We start from the raw sequence: 24,044 nt of genomic DNA on the forward strand, positions 1-24,044 counted from the left end.
TGAACTACAACTCACAGGAGGAAAACTACGCCTGAGAAGCCACAACACAGTCAAACCAGGGTAGCAGCAGGAGAAATAGAGACGTTATTGAAAACGGAAATACAAGAGAAATATAATATAAGAAATATATTCCAAGATCAGTCCTTTAACTCTAAAGCAGCAATATTGATAAATATTCTGCATATTTTAAGGACTTGTATTTGAGCACCTACACGCCTAACATGTGAAGTGTCCTAAGATCTGTAGAACTGCACTGATGGTTGGTCTACAGATTATAGTGTCTGTAACTGCTAAACTTTCAGAAAACCAAAAAAGAAAAAAGACGTCCCTCCAAATAATGCAGATATTATTCTCCGTATCCATGAACGTATTTTATTTTATTGCTTCTGGATTATATGTGGTCTTTTCTGGCCCTCTTTAACTAAGCATTTTAATAAGTTTGTAATACTAAAGAGTTTCAGTACAAGCTTTTCACAGGTTTTGCAACCTGCTTTATAACTGTGTTGATTTAAAGCAATATTAAAATTAAACATAAGTTACTTTTATGATTTGTGAATGTGTTTTTTCTGATGTAATGTTTATAGAGTTTATAGAGTATACAGTGTTTATACATGAACAAAAATTTATTTTGTATAATTTGTTTTATTATACAAAAATACAAGTCTCATATATAAAGCAATATTAAGGAGTCTTAGTACACGAGTCATGCAAAACGCTTAATTTATCTGACAAAGTCTTTATAAATGTAATTTCCAGTAAGAAATTATGGACCTTTTAAACGTGTTTATAATACGTTACTTATTTTCATACACTGTAAAAATGCTGAAGATTTTTTACCATCCATTCACACAAAAGAAAGTTCTTGAGTGACTTTTATTTTGACAGCCGGCCGAAGCGCTTCCATTCTCCTTAAACGCGTCCTCCGCCGATCGAGATAAACAACTTGAAGGCGACGGCTCGGGTCCAGCTGGAGCTAACGGCTAGAACCCGTTTCCAGGATTAGCCACTCTACAAGGAATACTGAAATTGGGATTTTAAACCGGGTCAGGATGGACTCTGTGCCTAAGAGGTAAAAGCTTTAACTTTCAACTCAACCCTGAATTACAACAGAAGTGTTAGTTAGAAGTGATGAAGAGAGGAAGTGCGTGTCTGTAACACACGAACTTAGGTTAGCGCCCTGTAGCTAACAGGCTAACTTAGCCACCTCTCCTCAGTCAAATAGCTAGTGCCCCGTTTCTGCTCCAGTGTTTTGACCCTGTGTTTTAAAAATGCACGTTAATGGTGCAAGAGACGGCTTAGACTAAACCAGCGGTGATGTTTGCGTTGGACTGAGTTATTTTGTGTCGTTTATAAGCGCTAAGGTTGTCGGTGGAAGACTGAGGAGATGTAGCGAGGGGTCTTAAGAGTGAAATACTGAAAACAAAGCAGCAGCAGCAGCAGCAGCAGCAGCTAGGAGGCCAGCCTTCATATTAGACTGTACTCTCCTCAAGACACCGCGCAAAGGCACAGAGAGTGCTGCCTGTGATACTGGGGCTTTGAATGAGGCCAGCATTTTAGGACACACCGTTTGGTCGTCTTGTCCGTTCCCCCCCCCCCCCGAATAAATTCAGTCTTACCATTCGCTAAAATACAGCGGACAGACATTTGAACCCCCTTTACCAGGAGCGAGGGCTAGGTCTTTTCTTACAGAGCCCCCAAAGTGTCAAGGTAGAAAAGTGGTATTTAGAGGCGTAAGTCATCCCGTTTAATAAATCGTCCCCTCAGTTTATAGGGCACGATCTAGTTCAACCGAGGAACAATTAATTAAGTTGAGGAAGCTTTATAAGTATCTAAATGGTTCATATATATATATATATATATGGTGTTATATATGATTTTATGTTTTTTTATGTTACAGTAAGTGCATCTAAATAGATCATTTCAAAGGAAAAAAAGTTGATCACAAATGTTTGAGGGTTTTTGGAGAGTAGTGACATGTCTTGCTTTATTATGCTCGTGTGTGTGTGTGTGTGTGTGTGTGTGTGTTTACGGGCCCGTTGTAATCCAGTGACGACGCTGTTCCAGAGTACACGGTGTTCCCTTCATACACACCGCTGCAGCTTTGTTGTGCGCAAACTACTGGCTGCAGACATGAACTAAGTTGAACCTCTAACCCACTTACATACTACCCCCCCCCCCCCCCCATACTTACACTTGTGCTCATCAGATTTGCACGACATGGGATCTGGTCCAAGATGTGTTCAGCACTAATGAGCGTGTATACAAGGAACAAACGGCTCCTGACACGAAGACCAAGTCTTGAACCTTTGAGGAGATTGTTTCTCTTACTCACACACAGATAGAGAGAGAGATACACACACACACACACACACACACACACACACACACACACACACACACAAGTGATTGCTGCCAGATTAAGAGTTTGAACACTGTGTTCCTAAACTGTGGACATCCTCTATAAACCACTCTGCACTGAACAAGCTCAGGAGCTGAGTCACTTAGATGGTCTCACATTAAGGGCAGTGTCGTTTTTCACTTCTTTGGGTTGTTTATTTAGTTTGAGCCTTCATGGTTGGGTCATGTAGCTGTTCATCTCTTATTTATTGATTGATTTATTAATTTTTCTTCTTCTCCTTATTTATTTAGGAGTATGCAATATGATGCACGTTTTTTTTCTAAGATGTCTAAAATATTGTCAGTGTTTAAAGAAACCTGATCAGCTGCACGCTTTATTACAGCCTGGTTTAGTTGGAAGTGCAGCACATTTTAAACAAAAAAAAATACTGTAATCAGTATTGGAAAGATCTGCGTTTACCTGCATGATCTTTAAACATGGTGATATAATATTTTTACCATATCGCCCTGCCCTACATTTAGTGTTCAAGTCCTTTAGCTGTTCCTGCCTGTTTGTGTTTTCACAGTTTTTAACTTTGCAGGGCTTTATTTGTATTTATTTATTTCCTGTTTAAAGGACTGTATTTTGGTGTTCGCTTTATATGTTATTGCTTTTTATGTTTCTAACTGATTAGTACACTACTTTTGTTCATTTGAGTGACATGAAGACCTCACCAACTTGAAGGTATCCTGTTGATATTTAGTTCATTGAGATTTGCTGGTTTATTCTTTTTAAATCAGGTTTTTTTCTTCTCTTTCCTCCCTGAGGCTACTTGGTTTGCTTTGTATCACAGAGGGCTGGGTCAGTAGAGTTCGCCCCATGTAATTTAAAGCAGTCAGTGTCCCTCAGAACAGCCCCTAGAGCTATTTTAGAACATAGTTACCTTTTAGACTGAGAATAGCACAAGGGCAGCACAAAAGACTAATAGCTAATCATTGAAATGTTGCCTTCTGTAACGTAATACCTCACTTACTACTTCTTATTTATGGTTGATTTGTCAAATCTGAGTTGGTGATTTTTAAAACGCAAGTAGTTTTAATGAGTATCTTGGAGCCTTAAGTGTAGCATGTGATGGTTCCTTATGTATGACATTTAATATAACCCTACCATAGCCTTTCTGCATGACATGAGATCTTGTGCATTATGAAGTTCTTTCTCTGCAAGATGCCGCTACAAGCATCCATGTTTTGTATCCCAGGCAGTAATTGCAGCCATTGATCAGCCTGTTGATTAAAAGGCTGGTTCATTAGAAGAATAGAAGGTTATTTGAACATCAGCCTCTCTGCTGGCAAGTTGGTCATGATGATAAACAGATTAACTCGCTTTAACATTGCTGTGTGTTGAAGGGTGTTTACTGTTGGTGTGGGATTCTGTTCCTGTTAACTATAGTTTCTTTTCATCTTATGTATTCTGTAATACCCAACCCAGAGCAGATCCTGTTGTTGAGGGAATTACTGCAAAAAAGCAGACATGTTTAGTATTCTTTATATTCTATTTATATTCTATATTTCTAATGATATTATATTATATTTAGTATTCTTCTCAGTCTCCCATAACAATCTGTCTGCACCATCAGATACTTCTTGTCAAATTCTCAGACCTGTAGTTTTCTGTTGAACCAAGAAGAAACAGTTTTCTGCCCTTTTCATCTAGTGAGAATGGTGTGACGGTAAAGGGGGGGAAAGGAAATGTGATATGGGGTCTTCTGATATCACCAGTGTTCAGTAAACATTCTTGTGCTCTTCACTTGTGTCTTAGTTTGGTGATGTTTGTGTGCCTGTGTGTCTCTTAAGGTGGGTGAGGGGTGTTTTGGGGCCTCCTGTTGAAGACCTCCACGCTTCTCGCTGCAAGAATGCTAAGATGTTTATTATGGCAAGCGTATGAAGTATTTATTAGTTTTAGGTTTCTTCAGTTGTTTGCAGGGTGGCAATGGTTTTCACATATCTTGGCATAGTCATCTTTGTGGTGCTGTTTGTGCAGCTCTGTGCAGTTTTGCCATGTCCTGGGACGTCTCCCAAATTCTTTGCTATTTCTCTGTTCCGAGCACACCCAACGGCCCAAAGGTCATTGTAGAAGTAGTTCTGAAATGTTCTTTTGAATTATGGATCATAAGGGAACAAATGCATCTTGAACTTCTTAGTTTTGTTTTTTTAAGAGATTCAGAGAGATTTTTATTTATCTTTTTTTTTTAAAGAGATTCATTTATGCAACATTATACCCAAACCAACTTGCTTGGCTGTAGTTCACAAGCTGTAGTGAATGTCTTGCCTGCTACTGGAAACCTGTCATACACGTGACAGACCTGTTAAATATTAATGCTGGCACATATGATGAAATATGAGCAGACTGTACATTCTTAATGTTCCCTTAGAAAAGCATGACTACTTGTAGGACTGTGAGATCAGCCCCTCTGTATTTTGTAATCAAAATAAGAGAACAGAAGTCCTCTTTAAATATGGCTGCTTGAGCCTGGGGACATGTTTAGAGTTGAGCTGGAATTTCAGGATAGGTTGTCGGGGGTCAGAGTTGAACCTTCTGGGGAGGAAAATTTAAGACTGGAGAATAGGCTCTGGGGTCAGAACAACACGAGCCCCGCCATTCTGCTTGCGTTGTGTGGGGGAAGGGAGTAGTATTGGAGGGAGTTGTTTTCCTCAGTAAGAGCTGTTCTGGCCTTCTTGCATTGAGCACTTTAACTTCTGTAGTGATGTAACATCAGGATTATGACTGGAATAAGACTGTTTTGAGAGAGCCAGAAAACCAGGAAAACATGGTTGTGGCTTAGTTCTTGTGTGGTATATTGTTTTGTTCTGGTATTTCTGCCTCTGCTCTGGAGAATGAGTAAGAAGAGAGCCCAGATCTGACTGGGGGATGGGTTTATGTGAGGTCATATGACATGGTTGGCAACTATCTGATTGATTGTGAATAAAATTATTTGATATTTTGACATTTAAAATATTTCAGATTTATATAACTGTTTGTTCTGTAGGTTATTTATTGGGGATGTAAGATATAATATATATATATATATATATTTCTTTCTTTCTTTCTTTCTTTCTTTTCTTATTTTCATCTCTCTCCTTGCCAGGCCGAGCTCTGACCAGCGGAAGGTGCGCTCGCGTGATGCAGCACGCTGTAGACGAAGTCAGGAGACTGAGGTGTTCTACGAACTTGCCCACTCCTTGCCCCTTGCCCGCCGCGTCACCTCCCACCTTGACAAAGCTGGCATCATGAGGGTGACCCTCAGCTACCTGCGTATGCGCCAGCTCCTCTGCTCCTGTAAGCCCCTAAACATGCTCTCCCTCAAGCACCACAAGCATTGTGCAAGTGTTTTGCAAAGACCAGACTTGATCTTGATCTTTTGATTTCTGTCATTTTCTGCAGCAACAACCAAAGTGGAGCCAGGCACTGAGGAGGAGCAGGATCCTACAGATGCGTTCTACCAACAGGCACTGTCTGGTTTCATTCTTGTATTGACTGAAGAAGGAGACATGATCTTTCTCTCTGAGAACGTCAGCAAGTACATCGGCCTTGCTCAGGTTAGCGCAGCCCTTAGAGTTGAAGTGCTCTTTGGTGGAATCTATGTGGTATTGAAGGTAACCTGATGAGATGTTTGTTCTTTCCGCTTATATCAATACATTAAGTAAACACAGGGGCAGCATGAGGCCTGCCTTTCTGTATCTTGACTCGGCTCACATTGCTTTGCGTGCAAGCAAACTTGGAACAATTCCCGGACTACTCTTGAGATCACATTCTCAGCTCTCTGAGTCCAAGGACACTTTGTCAAAAAGTTTGGCTGCCACCCTATTGCTGTCCAAAAGGATGTGTTGGATGAACTCAGCTGGCCTTCAGAGTAGCGTGAGGGTGACGGCTAGAGTGACACATAGCTTATAGCAGCAGGGTCTCTTACTTGAGAGTTGTGATAGAATGTAGTAGGATGTGAAACACTATAGCGTGGCCTACATTTATCCCAGATCAATCTGAGATAATGTGAGCTATATTCAGACTGCTCATGTGTGTTGCTCAGTGAAGATGACTGAAACTCTCATGTTAATATTCTGACAGAGTTATGCGCCCCTGTCACACACTCTGGGACGTTACCTGTTTAATGTTATCTGTAACTTTTGGGCTTTGCGCCATTAACACAAAGGGCGTAATTGCTGTTTTGCCTGGATGCACACATTCATGCCTGCTTTGAGTCATGTTGACTCATTTTTGAGTTCTGTACAAAATATTCTTACCTTTGCCTTGTTTTTCTGATAAACTCATAAAAACAGCATGGAATCGGTTTTACTACTTTCCCTAGAGTCATGTACAGAATACACTCCTGCGGTATTTCTCATGAGCCTTTTAAAAAATTTTAGCAGAGTTTACCAGTTTAATTACTGATTTAAAAACCTGTATTTGTCTTAACAGGGGATTTCATACACGATATGGCAAAAAAAAAATATGATGCACAAAATGTATTACAATATTGTTTAATAGCTTAGAACAGCCAGAACACCATTATAGTGTAATGTTGAAATGCAAATGGAAAAGCACACCTTCATTCACCTTATTAGACTTCTGTCATTTCTAATTTACTTCTGATGTTAACCTTTCTAGCTGGAGTTGCTTGGACAGAGTGTGTATGACTTTGTCCACCCTTGTGATCAAGAGGAGCTGAGGGACATTCTCACCACTAAAACAGGTAAAAATCAACTTTGAGGGTAAAGATTTTTTAAGATTGATTACATAAAACAACTTATTTCATTGTATTTGTTGTTAATTGTGGGGTTTCTGTTCTCCTGCATAGCACTTTGTAAGAAGAAGGCTGAAAGGTTTATTGAGCGCAGCTTCTTCCTGCGTATGAAGAGTACCCTCACCAGCCGAGGCAGAACAGTGAACATCAAGTCTGCTGCCTGGAAGGTACATGCTGGCACAGTGCAATATTAACTCGCTGTCTTAAGATAGCATGACTGTTCCAGAACAAATTACATGTTTATTGTGATGGCATCATTGCAACTGATTATAATTGAATGATAACACTGACACAACAAATATGGAAAGCTGCTCTTTGGTAGCAGACCAAAGGATCTGGTGGATATTTCCGGAATGAGCGGAGTCTTTTTGTAATGCTCTGTGTGGACTTTATACTATCAAAAAGCGAGGAAGTGATTGTTGCACAAATTATAGGTTTGTTATATAATGCCACAGGCGACTGAAATTGAGAATAGCAAGTAGCCAAGATGATGGCGTTATCAATGCCATTGATTAAAGTGCTCTCTGCAACCATTTTGAATACTGTAGGACTGCCAGCTGGCTTTTAAGAATCTTCTGTTTTTTTTTCTTCCCAGGGGGCCTCAATCTGAAAGGGTCCCCAGAGAAGCCACTTCACCGGCTAATTGAAGTCTGCACAGTTGCATGCTTTGCACTATGTCAGACATTATATCAGGTCTATTCTCTCCAACACTACATGGTGGTGTGCTTGGACAAGGGTACTTTCTCTTAAGTACCCTTAAGAGAAGGTCAATTGCCATTGAGAACTAAAAGCAAATGGAGTTTGCCTAGAATTAAGCTGGTGGGAGCTATAGCTGTATGAGTTCTTTGCTTTTAAAGTCTTGGAGTTGTTCAGTCCTGTTCGTTATGTTGCTTGACTTTAAATGGTCTGCTTAAAATTGGTGCTTTCTCCAAGACTGCCCTGTATGTTTCAGCTGTGTTTTGCTTAAAACCAATGTAATGTTTACAGGATCTACGTAATGTAACCATGTTTCCATGTAACGCTTAGTCTGCGTTATTGTGGCTGAATTTTGCGTTGTCATCTCCTTTCCCAAACCAGAATACTTTCCGAAAAATGCAGCCAGTTTTCTCCACATGCTGTTCTGGTACCACCAGTAACTGCTAAAACCATCTTTGCAGACTCACTTTTCCCAACATGAACTCAGTGGTCAACAGGCGCTGCCAGCGCCAGTTGTTTGTATTTAACATTCAACACTGCAGTGTCTAGTAATTTCAAGGCTAAAATGGTGTCTGGAAGAGCCTTATTGAAAGCATGGAGCCTGTTATGTCTTTTAGTCAAACTTGAAATTGTAGTTAGTCAGCACAGCCTTGTCTTTGTCTCTGGTTAAAGTCTGTTTTATACGTTGTACTGGCAATCGTTTTCCCTCTTTCAGAAACACAGACTCCAACTCTGTTCTTATTGAATTGTTAGGTGCTTCACTGCACTGGATACATGCAGACCTTCACCAGTGAACTGGAGTGTTCATCCCCTGCTGGGAGTTACCTCACCTTACTTTGTGAGCCCATCCCCCACCCAGGCTGTGTGGAGTTCCCCTTGGACAGTAGCACCTTCCTTTCTCGCCACAATATGGACCTGAGTTTCACACAGTGTGACGGCAGGTGAGAACATAATGTTTTTTTTGTGCTTGGTATTTTCCCTTCATTCAACTTGCATATCAGCATACTTTTACATGTAACATTCTGGACATGCGTCATTGTAACGTGAACACCTTCAGTGACATTTTACTGGAATGCATACATCAGCAATTTCTCCATCGCTCCACTAGTAAGGCAGTCATGGAGCAGATATTTGTCAAACATCCATTAAAGAAACCTTTTTCAACATTTTTAATATTTGCATAAAAATAAAATATACAGTTCCTGTTGCACCTTTTAATGATTCTCAGTAGTTGCATTTAATCTGCTTTTATGAAAGCTATCATTGAGAAAATCGAACTGTTCTAAAGGCATGCCAAAATGCAGGAAGCCTTTATGGTACAAAGTACGACAACAGTGACTCGTTTGGCAGGTCAGCTGAGTTTGTTCGAAAGGAATGCACTCAGTTCACCTCCCCATTTGGCTGTGGTCTGTCAGCACTGCTAGTGTGTGTGTACTCCTACACATGCTTGGCACTAAGAATAACTATACTGAGCCTACGTGCTAAAGCTGTGTTTTTGTGCTCATGGAACACAGCCCTGTGTTGTTGTGAGGCAGCTGGCGATTTACCAAATTTACCACTAGGATTTCATCCGAGTGATCCATTGAAGGACGCTCCATAAACATTGTGAATCTGTTGCACATGTGAAGGAAAAATCTCATACTGCTGCTCATTTTGTACAGTATAGAAATTAACAAAGAGGCTTTTTTTTAATATTATTGTTTGATGTATGACATATGTTTTATTCGTGAGCTGGGTTTTTCTATCTGATTAATTCCTTCTTGAAAGGAATTGGGTACAAGTGTGGAGATGCATGGGTGGGTGTGGGATTCTCAAACAAGACAAGTAGAGACAGCTTTAATCCAAGGTGAAAATAAACACCTGGTCACTTGTCTTTGCTTAACACTGCCCCTTGTGGTTACAGTGGGGATAGATGGTGTGCAGCTTTTTTTTTTTAAACCAAGTTGGCTCATAACGACCGTTCTGTATACCGGACTGGAACGCATTTGAGATCTGTGAGCACAGATGTTGAGGGATTAAATACACTTCGACCTTGTGTGCCCACTTTGAAAGTTGCAGCGTTTTATATAGAACGTGGTCTTCTATAAAGACACGATAGCCATATTTTATCAGGGACTGTTTCCACAGGGTGACTGAACTTGTTGGATACCACCCGGATGAGCTGGTTGGACGATCAGCCTATGAGTTTTTCCATGCCCTGGATTTTGACCATGTGACAAAAAGCTTGCACATCTGTAAGTAACTATGTTTATGGATTGGCAATAAAAGCAGGTTTACTACATTTGAGGTTTAGTATAGGTCCCATCTGACTGTAATATAAAAACCCAATGTGGAAAAGATACCCTACCTTGTTTTTGGTGTATTTTAGACCTTATTATGACCTACATTTGCTCTGCCTTCAGTGTTCTCCAAAGGTCAGGTGTGTACTAGCCAGTATCGCTTTCTTGCTAAGAATGGAGGCTTCGTCTGGATTGAGACCCAGGCCACCATCATTTACAGCAGCAAGACCTCCCAGCCAGAGGCCGTGGTGTGCCTCAACTTCATCCTCAGGTACTTGTGCCTTTCTTCATGCCACTTTCCTTTTTTACTGCTTACTTGGATCTTCACTGAGGGATCGTCTTGCCAGATCAAGTACCATAAACATTAACTGGCAATCTCTGAATTCCTCTTAGTGGAGTGGAGCAGGCAGACACTGTGTTTTCCGTGGAGCAGACCCGCTGCGAGCTGAAGCTAGAGAGGCCAAGTCTACCTGTAATGGAGGTGGAGGACTCTGAGGACGAGCTGAGTAGTAGCAGCAGCAGTGCCGAGCTCTTCCACAAGCTGAAGGACAATCCTGAGGATCTGCTGCAGCTGGCACCAGCCGCAGGAGACACCGTCATACTCCTGACAGGTGGGGTATTAACACACACTCCTCGTGTTACCTCAGAGACTTAATTGCGCAATAAGACACTTAAAGCATGAATGGAATTGTCATTTTACACTTGTAGTGTGCAGAGCTTCTCATGTTCTGTTTGATGGCAAGCCAACCAGGATACTTGGCACCTTCCAAGTGCCAGCAGACTCCCTCTTATGAGAGTAAAGGAGCAATATCCTCTTTCTAAACTCGTTTTTTTTCCCCATTTAAAAAAAAAAAAATGCTAGTATTAGTTGATGTGGCATTGATTATCACTTATTTGCATCTTTTTAACTTTTGGACTTTCACTTCTTGTTAATAATATTATGCTTTATGGGTGTAACTGCTGAAGCTGTGTGGGAACCTAAAAGCAGTCATGGTTCACCAGCCACGCTTGAATTTCACAGAAAACCATTTTCACACTTTCACCCTCACTAAGTAAAGTTGCTTTTTTTTTTTTTTTGGTTTGGTTTGTTTTTCCTGCAGAGCAAATGGACTTGTCTTTTGGCCCACCCTCCAGCCCCAACAGTGTGCCGGAGTGTCCAAAGGACCTTTGCACCCCCAGACTCCGGGAACTCCTTTCACCCATATTCGACAGCCCTTCTCCTTCCTCACCTGCTTCAGTGAGTTGTGCATTCTTAACTACATTGACCATTGTGTGTTCTCCCTATTAAGTGGCATGTCTTCACAACTGATTTGCCTCTGATCTGCCATTCAGAGCTCAGGTGAGGAGTTGCCCATGGACACCGGTGACGTGGAGAAGTTCTTTGCAGTCAAGCCTGAGGAGAACACCACTCAGAAAGAATTGACTGAGGTACACTTTTTTTTTTTGTTTTTGTTTGGGTTTTTTTTCTTCCCCTCTCTCCCCTCCTTACTTTCCCTGCATCTGTAAATGAAAGTGTTTAGTGAGTAAGCAGCTAAAAGCCTTATGCTCTGATCTTGCAGAACTTGGATGAGATGGATCTGGAAATGCTGGCGCCATATATCTCCATGGATGATGACTTTCAACTAACTTTCCTGCCCCAGTTCTCTGAGCCTAAGGCATCTTCTGCCGAAGAGCCAACCGCACCTTCTAGGAAAAGGTACGGTTTCACAATGGGACCACATCAGCTTCTGAACAGACTTTACATTGTGAATCGTCAAAAAGCAGATATTTTGTTTTCAAACAAACAAACCTTCTTATCTGTTGATTTTACCTTCTGCTTTTCAGAGCAAGTGTTTGTTTTGAATGAGAAATTTAGTTTATGGGTGTCATAGCTAGAAAGTGCAGGGAGTTTAGCATCCCAAACAACAAGGGTTGTTGCTCCCTAAATATCACAGTTTTGCCCCAAGTGACGAGCTAAACTGCTCAAGATGAGTATTCAGCAAGTATTTCATAAAGGGGTATGTGCGAGCGAGGGGGTGTGTAATAACGGCACAGTCATATAAGGAAAAAAATATTACAAATATTTAAAATTTAATTTTAAATATTGCTAACCAGTCAAAAATGCTGGTAAATGGTTAAATAAAAGGAATCTGCAGTATTTCATAAGAGTCATTGTGGGTTATGTGTTTCGTCCTTTAGGAGTAAAATGGTGGTTTCACAGTTTGAGCTTGATGTAAAGCAAATGTACGTCCAGACAAATGTATTGTGTACAGCTTAGTTGTTTAAGAGGGGAGGGGGAGTGGTATTGGTTTGGTATATGTAGATACTTAAGGCTGTGGTATCTGTATTGGACAAGATATGGTTTCGAGCCACACCTGTTGATTACATTGAGCTGTACCTTTTGGGTCTTTTCTCATGCGAATAAACTCATGCTCCATTATGTTAAAATGAAGCATTGTGCATTGACACACACGTCCTGCTCCTGAACAGAGGCCTGGAGGAAGATGAGGACTTGCCTTCTCTAACCACCACCTGGGAGAAGAGACAGAAGAACTGCTCCATAGAGGATGAGCTGCTGTTCAGCCATGCCTCATTGGTAAGACGATAGCTCCTTGCTGTTTTTTGACCGTACTGCAAAGAATGCTTGACATCAAGGCCATGTCTGTAGGCTGACTGTTTGATGTGTGTGATTTGGACCAGGAGGGCCTGCTGGTTAAAGCTTCAAAAAAACTTGAGCCTCCCCCTTGGAAGAAAATTTTGCTCCTGACAGACCGAGACCCAGTGCTGGGAGAGCCACAGTTGCTGTGCAAGACAGCAGGTACACACTAGAGGGCGCTGAACACCTTGCAAATGCTGAAGTACCGTGCCACAGATGAGACTGTAATGTATTACAAAGCATATTGCAATTTGCAACATTGTCGTTATCTTAAACACTAAATATGGAATTGGTAGACAGTTGCCCACAACAGTTTACCAGATTGCCACAGCACTCAGTGTTAAAATGACTACTTTATGGAAACGTCCTGCAGTATCTACTTCACAAAAACCCATATTACATCAGTGGTTAATAAGCGCTAAATTATGAAGTTGTGGTATAAATTGGATTCAAACACATTTGAACACTTTTCTGAATTTGTTTTCAACAGCTCTGATGAAGGACACTTTCTCATCACGAGCACCTGACTTAAAGAGCCAAACAGCTGGGACTATATCGCCTCACACCTGAGGAGCAACGTGTGGCTCGTGAAGCTCCAACAGTGGTTCTTGGCTTTAAGGGTGACTTTGTTTGGCTGTTTATCGATTCTGAATTCACAGACCTGACCATGCCTTTTCGGCCTTGACTTGGAATGCCGGATATTCAAAGTGACAGCTGTGTGACATAACGTTTGTGCATGAGAATTGAACAGAACAATCTGCAGCACAAAAATACAGATGATAACAATAAAGATCCAAATACAGTTTAAGCAAAAACCCAGTTCTCAATCACCAGTGAAATAACGCCGCTTTGAGACTATATGTGCAGGTGACTTGAAAGAAACAATCCTTGCCAGTTCCTTGTCTCTTACTTAAGACTGAGAAACAGCAGAACGGTTAGCCAGGGCCCAGTTTACTTCATTATTGATTTAATGACCATGTTCTGACCAGACCTCCAAACGTCTCCTTAGCTTGTTCATGGGTTATGACATCAGGTGTAATGGAGAGATTATACACAGGGGCGGGGGGGGCTGTATCCTTAAACCTCCCCTGTGTTGATGCACCTCAGATTCAGAAAGAGCTGGCTGCTGAGGATAAAAGTAACCACCGTCCAAACAGACAACCTGCTTAAAGACTTCACACAACACAGACCTCAGTCTCACAAGAGATAATAAAAGAATGGTAAAGGATTGAGCAGTGGCGCTCTGGACAACCACTGTCTTCTGCTCTTTTAATGTGAACTCCTCTTTAAGTGAACTTAAATTAAAGTCACTGGCACATTTCATTTTATCGAACATGAGCAGCATTACTAATGCTTTTCTAATTATAAAGGAGGGTTGACACTTTATTTTGATGGTCCCCTGTAGATTATCTGCAGTTGTTTAAATGTATGGATTTTTTTTTTTTTTTTTAACTATGACTTGATGAAACTAACTGTTTATTCTATGGCATAGAACCCCCTGTAGCATCTTTTTATTTTTGAGTGTAGGGTTACGTTTATGTTGGAGATTAATTCTAGGGTTTTTAACTGATGTTAAGGTTTGGTTCACTTCATCTATATCTGCAAAGGACCATGAAAATAAGGTGCTTCCCAGATGTATTCACAGTTGGTCCACCTGAAATGGAATCAGTGATCTTGGTTAATATTTGAGCCTTACTTTTAAATAGCTTTTGTAATTCACGTACTTGCATTAATGATCAATGCCGTAGACGACAAGCGCAACAAATACTCATTTTATCAGTGGCATCTTTTTTATAAAAGCATTTTATATACTTTTGCATATATCACAATGTAAATGAGCATACAGATTGTCTTTGTTGAACTACAGATTTTAATGTTTAGTTACTCTAGTATCTTTTGTGTTTTTCCTGTTTTTTCTGTCTGTTTGGAAGATAAGCTTAATAAGTGAGCCTGATCTCTTAGCATTTGGACACGTGTGCTTTTACTGTAGTCGTTGTGTTGATAGAACCTCGTGTAAGGGTGGGGGTGGGGGGTGGTCCTCATTTAGTGCCATTCTTTAGAACAAAGGAGGTGCAGTTTTTACATTTTAATCAACATGTTCGATCTTGATTCTAATGGGTCAGCTTTATCTCTGATGATGCCGGATTAGTTCTCGCATTTGGAAAACGTTACTTTATGGGTGTGTTCTCAGTATCATGTGCTTTTTTTTGTTGTTTGTTTTTTGGGAGGGATGTGGCTAAAAGAAATGTAAAGAATCAAAGAAGTTTCCCCCTTTTTTTTATATATATATATTTTTTATTTTAAAGATCCAAGCTGAGGGGCCTTAACTGCTACGCTGTTAGATTTTAGACATTGTTAGACTTACCTTGTATTAAACTTTTCTTGCATTTCTATCTAAAAACCTTGTATGTCTTGTTTCTAAGTTTTTAGCCATGTCTTGTATTGACTGGATTGGTGGAAATACAATAAAGATGGTTAAAGCGTTTTCACAAGCGCCGTTTAATTGGAAGTCCTCTGAAGGCTGACTGTGAAATTGTTGCTAAATTAATCATTTGGAAATAATAATAATAATAATATATACCAAAGAAGGCCACTTTTGGTTACCGAAAGAAGAGATTGTGTGAAGAATGTTTCAGAATCAGTTCATCAGTTTAAAGGGTTTTCACGCACCCACGTCTCTCGACTGCAAATGTGTGTCTTCATGGTAATGTAATGCAGGAAAATGGCAATCCTATGCCTACCAAGTAGGGTTACACGTCAGACCAAATGCATTTCTTCCATGGCATCTCAAAGAACCATTTAAAGCACCTTCACTTTTAAGAGTACAATCATTTCTGTTCCCGTCTCTAAACATCCACAATCTGCTCTGTGTCCTTATGAAGCAAGTCTGGAATAGCCGCTTTGTTTCAGCGCCCCCTAGTGGAGTAGGGGAAATAGGTTAGAATTGTGGTGTTCAGAAAATACAGTGAAAACACAGGCCTGTGTATGGGCTGTGTGTTTATATATCTGTGTGTAAATAATGGAAGAATTTTACTGAGTTTTACTGAGAACTGAATTCTGATCAAAACGATTATAATGTCCAAAAACATCGACACAGCTGATAAGCTTTAATCCCCATATTAGTAGGAGGTGAAGCATGTACCGACAGTTTTGTCAACATGTTGGATTTCTCACTGTGTGTGCGCTTCTGTTTTTCTCTGGTTTTGCGTATCGAAGAATAATAAATAAAAGCCTTATTCAGTGACCCAACAGTTCTCTTTTAGCAGACCCGGGTCTCAGATCCACAACCTTGTGATCTACAGTTCAGCACCAGCACCACTGAGCCTCCGCTGCCCACTGCGCTCTTACTAAAGGGGCACTTAGGAGCTCATAACTGTTCACAAAAGTGAACCATTCAACAAGTGGAGGACCTTTGAGTTTGCATTGATCCATGCTGCTCTTTAGAAAATGATCTTTCTGGAGTTATAAGAACAGGGATGACAGCTGAGAAGACCATAGGGGTCTTTCGTCCCTCTGTCACAGACATTCACACCACACGCTGCACCCATAAGGCCATCAGCATTGCGAAGAACCCCACTCATCCCTCACATGGACTTTTTTCACTGCTGCTGTCAGGCAAAAGGTACAGGAGCGTCCGTGCTGTCACTGCACAGTTCTGCAATAGCTTTGTCCCACAAGCAGTCAGACTTTTAAACAACAAAGACTAATGAACTAATCCACCCCCGTGACCCACATGTCATAGCATGTTAATTGGTCAGCATCTAATTTATCTTATACATTGTATATTTAGCTTATATATTATATATTTGTGTAATATCTATATATTGTATTCGTTCTACCTCAGTACCTGCTGTGTTTCATGTGCGTTATGAGCTGTCTGCATATAATGCATGACATGGCATGTTAAACATTTATGCACCTTATACTCACTACCTGTACCGTGTGCTAGTTGGTTTGCCGGCTGCATAAGGATGTGCCATTTGGTTTGTCAGCTGCTTTAGGATGTGCTGGCTGCTTTAGGATGTGCCGGTTGGTGTGCCGGCTGCTTTAGGATATGCCGGTTGGTGTGCCGGCTGCTTTAGGATGTGCTGGTTGGTGTGCCGGCTGCTTTAAGATGTGCCATTTGGTTTGTCGGCTGCTTTAGGATGTGCTGGCTGCTTTAGGATGTGCCGGTTGGTGTGTCGGCTGCTTTAGGATGTGCTGGCTGCTTTAGGATATGCCGGTTGGTGTGTCGGCTGCTTTAGGATGTGCTGGCTGCTTTAGGATATGCCGGTTGGTATGTCGGCTGCTTTAGGATGTGCTGGCTGCTTTAGGATATGCCGGTTGGTGTGTCGGCTGCTTTAGGATATGCCGGTTGGTGTGTCGGCTGCTTTAGGATATGCCGGTTGGTGTGTCGGCTGCTTTAGGATATGCCGGTTGGTGTGTCGGCTGCTTTAGGATATGCCGGTTGGTGTGCCAGCTGCTTTAGGATATGCCGGTTGGTGTGCCGGCTGCTTTAGGATGTGCTGGTTGGTGTGCCGGCTGCTTTAGGATGTGTCGGTTGGTGTGCCGGCTGTCTTTGGATGTGTCAACCGCCGTCAGCCAGTAGGTGTAGTACAATACAAGTGAGGTGTGAAGTGCCAGCTGCTTTATAAGGTGCTGAGTGAAATGTCAATGGGGACCCAGCAGTCAAAGAACGAAGCCCAAGGTGCTGAGTGAAATGTCAATGGGGACCCAGCAGTCAAAGAACGAAGCCCCTCTCTGAATTCAATTACAACACATGGACCAGTTTAAAAACTTTATCTTTAATAACATTCCATTCAAAAAAAAAGTTGTAATTGCAATTGTACCATTTAATACTTCTATATATGTGTGTATATATATATATATATATATATATTGAGAAATGTTCTGTACAAAAAAAGTCAATTTCATAGCAGTAAGATATATTAATGTTTTCAGAGAAAAAGGTAAAATGTAAATGTCCTTAATAGCACGTGCTTCAAGTTGACACACCGTCCGTCCTCCTATTAGCCTGCATTAGGGAACAGTTATAAAAGGATTTGGGGGGATTTGGGGGAAGGCATGGGCTTCTATATTTGTATGCTATATACAACCTTCCACCTCAGTTCCTGCTCAATGGTAAACTATCTCTGCAAACCTGAAAAAAGGCATGTGAAGGGCTTCTAAAGAGAGAGGATCCAGGCAGACTTAATGCGATCTGAAAGCTTCTCGCAGGCCAAACCTGACCACACCTCAGCACCCAGGCTTCACGGACTGAACCAGGCAAGGCTTTTGCTTTTGACTCATATGTGCGTGACCCCAAACCTCAGCTTCAGCTGTAGACTAATGAGCGTTTACAGTCATATGGCAGAAATTCATAGCTCCCAAATATAATGCCTGTTATTATATAAGTCCTTAAGACCACTGTGGTCCAGTCTCCTCACTGAGGGTAACAATAAATGTCTCCAGCTCTACTGAAAACATCGACACAATCAACATCGCTGTGCACGTCACATAGAAAATATATATAACAGCCATCATGCAAACACTGTCACTAATTCGCTAAATATCTCCACCCACTCAGCTTCAGGATATCATGAAGATCAATCAAAGGAAGGTCAAAACCATTGATTACTAAAAAAAAACAAGATATCTTTTGAAGCTTAGGGTGAACCTACGCTGATAGGCACAAACCACTGGCATTCTAGTGCAAGGGGACCGACAATCAGTAGGCTGAAGGTGAGCTGACATCTGTCAGTTAGTTGTCCTTTTCAATAGAAAGTGCAATGTGCGAGGCCCTCGCTTCTCCCTCGTTCTCTCCATCCGCAGCCCGCAGCGGCACCTCTTCATAAGGTGGCGGCAGCACCTCTGAGCTCCGATTCGAGGCATCCGCACGGTGGCTGGGCTCTGGCTGGATTAGGGAAGATAAGGGACTGTGTTCAGCCGAGGCCAGAAGGAGCTGAGTGGGTCCACGTAATGGTGGGAGGCGCTGCCCCCAACTGCCATACACTGCCTCTTCATAGGTGGGAAGGGACACAGGCAGGCCGTCCACCACCAAGTCCAGCTGATCGGAGGATCGCCTGCTGAAAGAGATCAACGACTGATTAGAGGAAAGGTTTTTAAAGGAGTTCAGAGAAAAAATTTCTTCATGCCTCAAGTTTCATACACTCGCCTCGAACTGTCAGGCTGTTAAAAAATCTCAAACAGACTTGCTTGCATGGTTTCAGGCACAATATGACATACTGTGTTTTACAAAAATGAAGGAAAGTACATCACTCAGCTAAATCCAGTAGAAGTCATCTTCCAGCCTGATTCTTTATATATAACACATACAGAAACCACATTAGGAAGGCTGTTTGAGATTACCCAATGATGTGGTTTGAGGAACGGATGTGCTGATTTAGGCCTACAGTGTTCATTTGTGGTATAGACTTCCACTACTTGTTAGCCTTGTGTATTACAATCCAGTGCAAAACTGGAAGCCTTTCTTCAGATGTCATCATGTTTTGGGTTGACAGCATTGGTTTGAGTTTGATATTTCCGTTTTGGATTTTCCATTAATATATATAGCAATTGTACCTTAAAATAACAGCCTACAGCTCATACCCGGCATCTCCCCTGATAATAACAGAATTACCATATCATTACATAGTGGGCTAGTTTATAACATTACTTCATATTCATCCATGCTGTTGTAATGGCCAAACTGGTGTGTTGGCACTGTTTTTCTGGACAATCCGGTCCATTTTACTCTTTACAGCAGAGCGGATCTCATGTATTGCAGTTTCTGGTATGGGCATGAACCTCATATATTATATGGTCTTTCCAAGAGCCATTCAAAAAATTAATGTAGTTAATTCATTGATGTTTTTAAACTGCACAGACGGTCGCAATATTCAGTTGTATCAATTATCAGCCCAAGGCTAGGCAGCATACCTCTGGGACTGGCAGGGATACAGACGAGACTTGACAACCATGCAGGCCGTGGTGGTGAGAAGGAAGATGGACACTCCAACAGCAGTCGTAGCCACACTTGGGATAGAATTGGTCACCCTGTCTTCATATTTCGCATGCCCTGATGGGAACAGTACATGTTCAATTGCATCCCTTAATCTACACAGAAACTGCATGTTTACGCATGCAAAATCTAAAAGATGAAAGACCATAAGTGGCATCCGGGCCTGGTTATTAGTCTATATTGATTTGTACTATAATTGTCATCAAGGCAGGAAGTTCACCCAACTTAAGGAAAATTGTCTGCTCAAGCGGATGATTATAGTCTTTGCATTATATGACGCAGTAGTTTTCCGAGGGCTTTAAATGCATCACAGAAAAAAAAATATTGGTTAGTATGGTGACTTTGCTCACTTCCCGTTCACACAGTTGGTTTCCTGCCTCTATGTGGCTTAGCGAAAGAGGAAGCAAGAACGCTCTTTGTGCAAGAAGAGTCTAGCTGTTGGGTTGCACTTCACGCTCATGCCTTATAGAGCTCATGTAGGTCATTCACTTTAGCTGTTCTGCTTGTGCAAGTCCTGCCTATAGAGTGCTTCCTCTCGCCAAAATACAGAACTACTGCTTGACTGAAGCAAAAAGTTCATATACACTTTATGTCCAAATGTTTGTGGACAAACCTTCTAATGAATAAATGGATTCAGCTATTTTAAGTTGCACCCACTGCTGACAGAGACGTGCTAATGCGCAGACACAGCCTGTTTAGTCCCTGTAGAGAAGTACTGCCAATATAACAGGACACTCCGGAGCAGACGAACATGAACCTATTGACACCATGTCTAATGCCAGCCGTGGACTAGAGGGGTATAAAGCCGCCCAGGATTGAGCTGTGGAGCAGTGGAACTGCGTCCTCTGGAAGGATTTTTCACATCCTGTTCCACCTGCTAACTAGGTCTTGCTCACACGCCGTTCTTCCTCAAAATGCTACTGACACAACATAATTGTACAGCTGAACACACTTAGAGGAGAACACTAACTAACAATTCTGTAATGTCAGCTAACAGACACGTGATTATCTGTTTCAGAACTCCTACCCTCCTTAAATCAGTATTGGGCACACAAATATAAAGACAGGTCAAAGACAGGCCTGAAATTCCCTTGATACTGAACTACTACACGGTTATGCAAAGAAAACGTAAAAAGCAGACGCGCTTACCTGGGTTTAGTGTACAGGTGGGCACACTTGGAAACCAATTCCCATTGTGGCACCTGGAGCGGTGGACTCTGCCTGGCAGGACGTAGCCTGGCTCACAGAAGTAGTAGATGTGGCTCTTTTGAGGGAAGCCCCTACATGGACTGGGCTTGCAGTAGAAGCCGCCATGCTCCTGGATCAACGGGTGAGAGCAGTTCTGACCTGAAAGTGCTAGAAGAACAAAAAGAAACAGCTTTTAAGACCTTGAAATTGGAAACTATATATTTTGGCAAAAAATAGAACAAATAAGCTCAAAATAGATACTCTAAAATACTCATTAACTGGTGGCTTTATCTGCCTGTCCTGTGGTGCAAGTTAAAAATGATTAACAGGGAGCCAAACCTGTGGTGATGTCTGGCAGCGCAGTCAGGATGAAGAACCCATAGCTCAGGGCAGATTGCAAACATTGCCACAGTGGTAGTCTCCAGGCAGACATCAAAAACACTCGTCCTGGTGGACAAACAAACACACAAAGCCATTAAACACTGTGGACACTGACATAACATACACACAGCCAAAAAGCCCTCACAGTGTGAGAGTGTAAGATGAGGTTGCGTTTGAACAACACACAATCAGAAAAACTATGTCTGATCATGGGTCACTTATTTTAGCCATTGTTAAAGATAAAGAGAGGAGCTGGGCGAGATAGAGATCTGCAGCATCTTTGCAAAGGCCTGAGGAAGGGTTTGGCCCTTGTGAACCGCACGCTTGTTGGGTTTTACTGAAAAAGGAGGAGGCCTGTGTACAGCTGCAGTTGCAACAGCTGGTTACCACCACACCCAAGTGCCAGACCATAGTGAAAGACAACCTGACAAGCCCTGAGCGCAACTAATCTGTGAAAAGGAGGTCATTAAATAACCTGATGTGAGAAAACAAGCCCTGCAGTTGAAGCCCAATGCTGAGATGACTAGTTGCTAGGCCACGACTTCCTGCAGAGGCTTCTGAAACTAATTCACAAAGCTGAACAAAAATATAAACACAACGGGCTGCCTTTTGTGCGCCAAGCTAAATGTCAAAATGCAATCATCTGTGCAGTCCTCAGGGAAGGTCCCTCTTTGGTTGTGTGGCATTTTTGCAGTCTGCTAAAGTGCATGCCAGACCACACCGTGGGTGGCTGGCACCGGCATCATGAAATGTAGTACGATCACGTATAGCATGCGAAGCGAGCAACATAACGTCTGTGGATATTGTACTCATATCCCTGTTAGTAAACAACAAGCATGGGTCTTGGAAAAAAAGGTACAAATTGGTACTCAAGAAAACTATATGCACGGACCGTCTCACACAAATACTGCAGCAGGTTTGTATGAAACTGCAATCCAGCCTAAGAAGGACCACAAGTGCGCACAATAAGGCAAGTCACTAATGTGATATGTGGGATAACACTGTTCTGTCATGCATTTGGCTCTGTGGTGCTGGTAAAAACAACAATGATTAAAAGCTAATTAAGGTCATTGTTTGGAGGGTCCTGAATGTTTTACTAATCAGAGGTGAATTAGTAACAAAAACAAGAACACTGAACTTTGCTCTTTCTGATGTATTAGAAAATGAAAACACAATAATGTAGTTCACCATTAACAGCAACGAGTGACACACTGGACAGTAATGACAATTACAGATGCAAACATGAGACAATGGATGATAATGAAAACAATAGTTGGTTTAAATGTTCTGATTTAAACAGTACTGACAATAATATCAGAATTTAATGTGAGACACTGAACAGTAATAACAATAGTATGATAATAGATGATAATAGATGCAAACATGAGACAATAGACGATAATTACAATAACAGCATATTTAAGCATAAGATACGGAACAGTAACAACAATAATAGATGTAAACGTGAGTTACTGAGGTACTGAGGTAATGACAATAATACTACAACTAAAGGTGAAATACAGAATGGTAATGACTATAATAGATGTAAACCTGACATACTGAGCAGTGACAGCAGTACTGCTATAGTTTAATGTGAGCTACTGAACGGTAATAAAAATAATAGTTGCAAACGTGAGATAATGGAAGATAATGACAATAACAGCAGATTTAAGCATAAGATACGGCACAGTAACAACAATAATAGATGTAAACAGGAGATGTAATGACTATAATACTACAACTAAAGATGAGATACTGAGCGGTAATGACTATAATACTACAACTAAAAGTGAAATACTGACAGTAATGACTGTAATACTACAACTAAAAGTGAAATACTGGGTGTTATGACTATAATAGATGCAAATGTAAGACAGTTGACGATAATGACAATAACAGCAGATATAAGCGTGAGATACTAGCTAGCTACATATAAAAACGATAGATTTAAAGTTTGGCAGAAATATGAGGAAACAATATTTTAAACGAAGTGCTTATTGTTTTAAAATAGCAGCAATTTATCCACGTATGGCAAAGTAAAGGAATACAGGACTAGATCCCTGGCGCTTTCCTCACTTCTAGAGTTCTCCAGGGATTGTGGTCGGCTGAAAAGCCCTTTGATGAGGCCACACACTTCAATTCAATGAGCAACGAGAGCAAAATGGACAGATGAAAGGTGACGGGCAGAGAGGGCGCCGCTTACCTGAGGCCGTAGCGGTGGATGGTGAATCGTTGTAAAGCTGCAGGTTTGTCCAGCAGACCCTTAGTTCATGTTCTTCAGGGATGGACTGGCTCTTCGTGTCGCTGCACAGTGAAGAAGCCTGGAAATGACAGCGAGCTCATTCAACAAGTGCAGCTTCTCCAGCGGCTCCGATGACTCACCGCTCAGCTGCACGACGAGCCGCCCCTGCTGATTGGCTGCTGACGACGGCGAAAGACGCTTCTGATTGGTCGCGCGAACTCCGCACATCCACTCCGTCATCTCCAGGAAATTCGCACCAGTGTGTGGAAAGAGTGGCACTCAGCTTCACAGGTATACATTAAGTCGTGTTTATGTTGGGTCTGAGGTTGTAGTTGCGGTCATATAGCCTCCAGTTTATCGAGAGAGTGGAGGTAAATATGGGCAAATGGGCAAACCCGCTCTGAAGTGCCTAAGAGAGTGATGCTGGTTCCGGCACCGGAAGCGCTAAAAATACACGCCGTGCCCAAAACGGTGTGATGGCACAGAC

General features: G+C 41.6%; 2 protein-coding genes across 8 annotated transcripts; one reads left to right on the forward strand and one right to left on the reverse strand.

The window, feature by feature from the left end:
• Positions 1–941: 941 nt before the first annotated feature.
• hif1al (hypoxia inducible factor 1 subunit alpha, like) lies at positions 942–14,051 on the forward strand. Of its 6 annotated transcripts, XM_072691986.1 has the most exons (16): positions 2,463–3,082; positions 4,192–4,276; positions 5,484–5,674; positions 5,780–5,934; positions 7,001–7,085; positions 7,191–7,303; positions 8,586–8,773; positions 9,960–10,066; positions 10,235–10,382; positions 10,505–10,722; positions 11,212–11,348; positions 11,444–11,539; positions 11,671–11,807; positions 12,581–12,686; positions 12,791–12,908; positions 13,237–14,051. In XM_072691986.1, the coding sequence occupies exons 2-16, from the start codon at positions 4,251–4,253 to the stop codon at positions 13,314–13,316; spliced, it is 1,905 nt and encodes a 634-aa protein (XP_072548087.1). In that variant the 5' UTR covers positions 2,463–3,082; positions 4,192–4,250; the 3' UTR covers positions 13,317–14,051. The 6 variants fall into 6 exon arrangements, with proteins under 6 accessions (XP_072548090.1, XP_072548088.1, XP_072548087.1 ...); XM_072691989.1 differs by lacking the exons at positions 2,463–3,082; positions 4,192–4,276 and adding an exon at positions 942–1,069; XM_072691987.1 differs by having other exon boundaries at positions 2,461–4,276; positions 12,794–12,908.
• Positions 14,052–17,527: 3,476 nt separating this feature from the next.
• On the reverse strand, positions 17,528–23,805 carry LOC140565285 (sushi domain-containing protein 6). Of its 2 annotated transcripts, none has more exons than XM_072691130.1 (5): positions 23,519–23,805; positions 21,274–21,381; positions 20,896–21,102; positions 19,665–19,803; positions 17,528–18,808 (listed from the first exon to the last, which is right to left on the reverse strand). In XM_072691130.1, the coding sequence occupies exons 2-5, from the start codon at positions 21,365–21,367 to the stop codon at positions 18,487–18,489; spliced, it is 762 nt and encodes a 253-aa protein (XP_072547231.1). In that variant the 5' UTR covers positions 21,368–21,381; positions 23,519–23,805; the 3' UTR covers positions 17,528–18,486. The 2 variants fall into 2 exon arrangements, with proteins under 2 accessions (XP_072547231.1, XP_072547230.1); XM_072691129.1 differs by having other exon boundaries at positions 17,528–18,811; positions 23,519–23,803.
• Between the last annotated feature and the right edge of the window lie 239 nt (positions 23,806–24,044).

This window comes from Salminus brasiliensis, chromosome 11 (assembly GCF_030463535.1).
Source record: "Salminus brasiliensis chromosome 11, fSalBra1.hap2, whole genome shotgun sequence".
In the NCBI taxonomy this organism is placed as follows: Eukaryota; Metazoa; Chordata; class Actinopteri; order Characiformes; family Bryconidae; genus Salminus; species Salminus brasiliensis.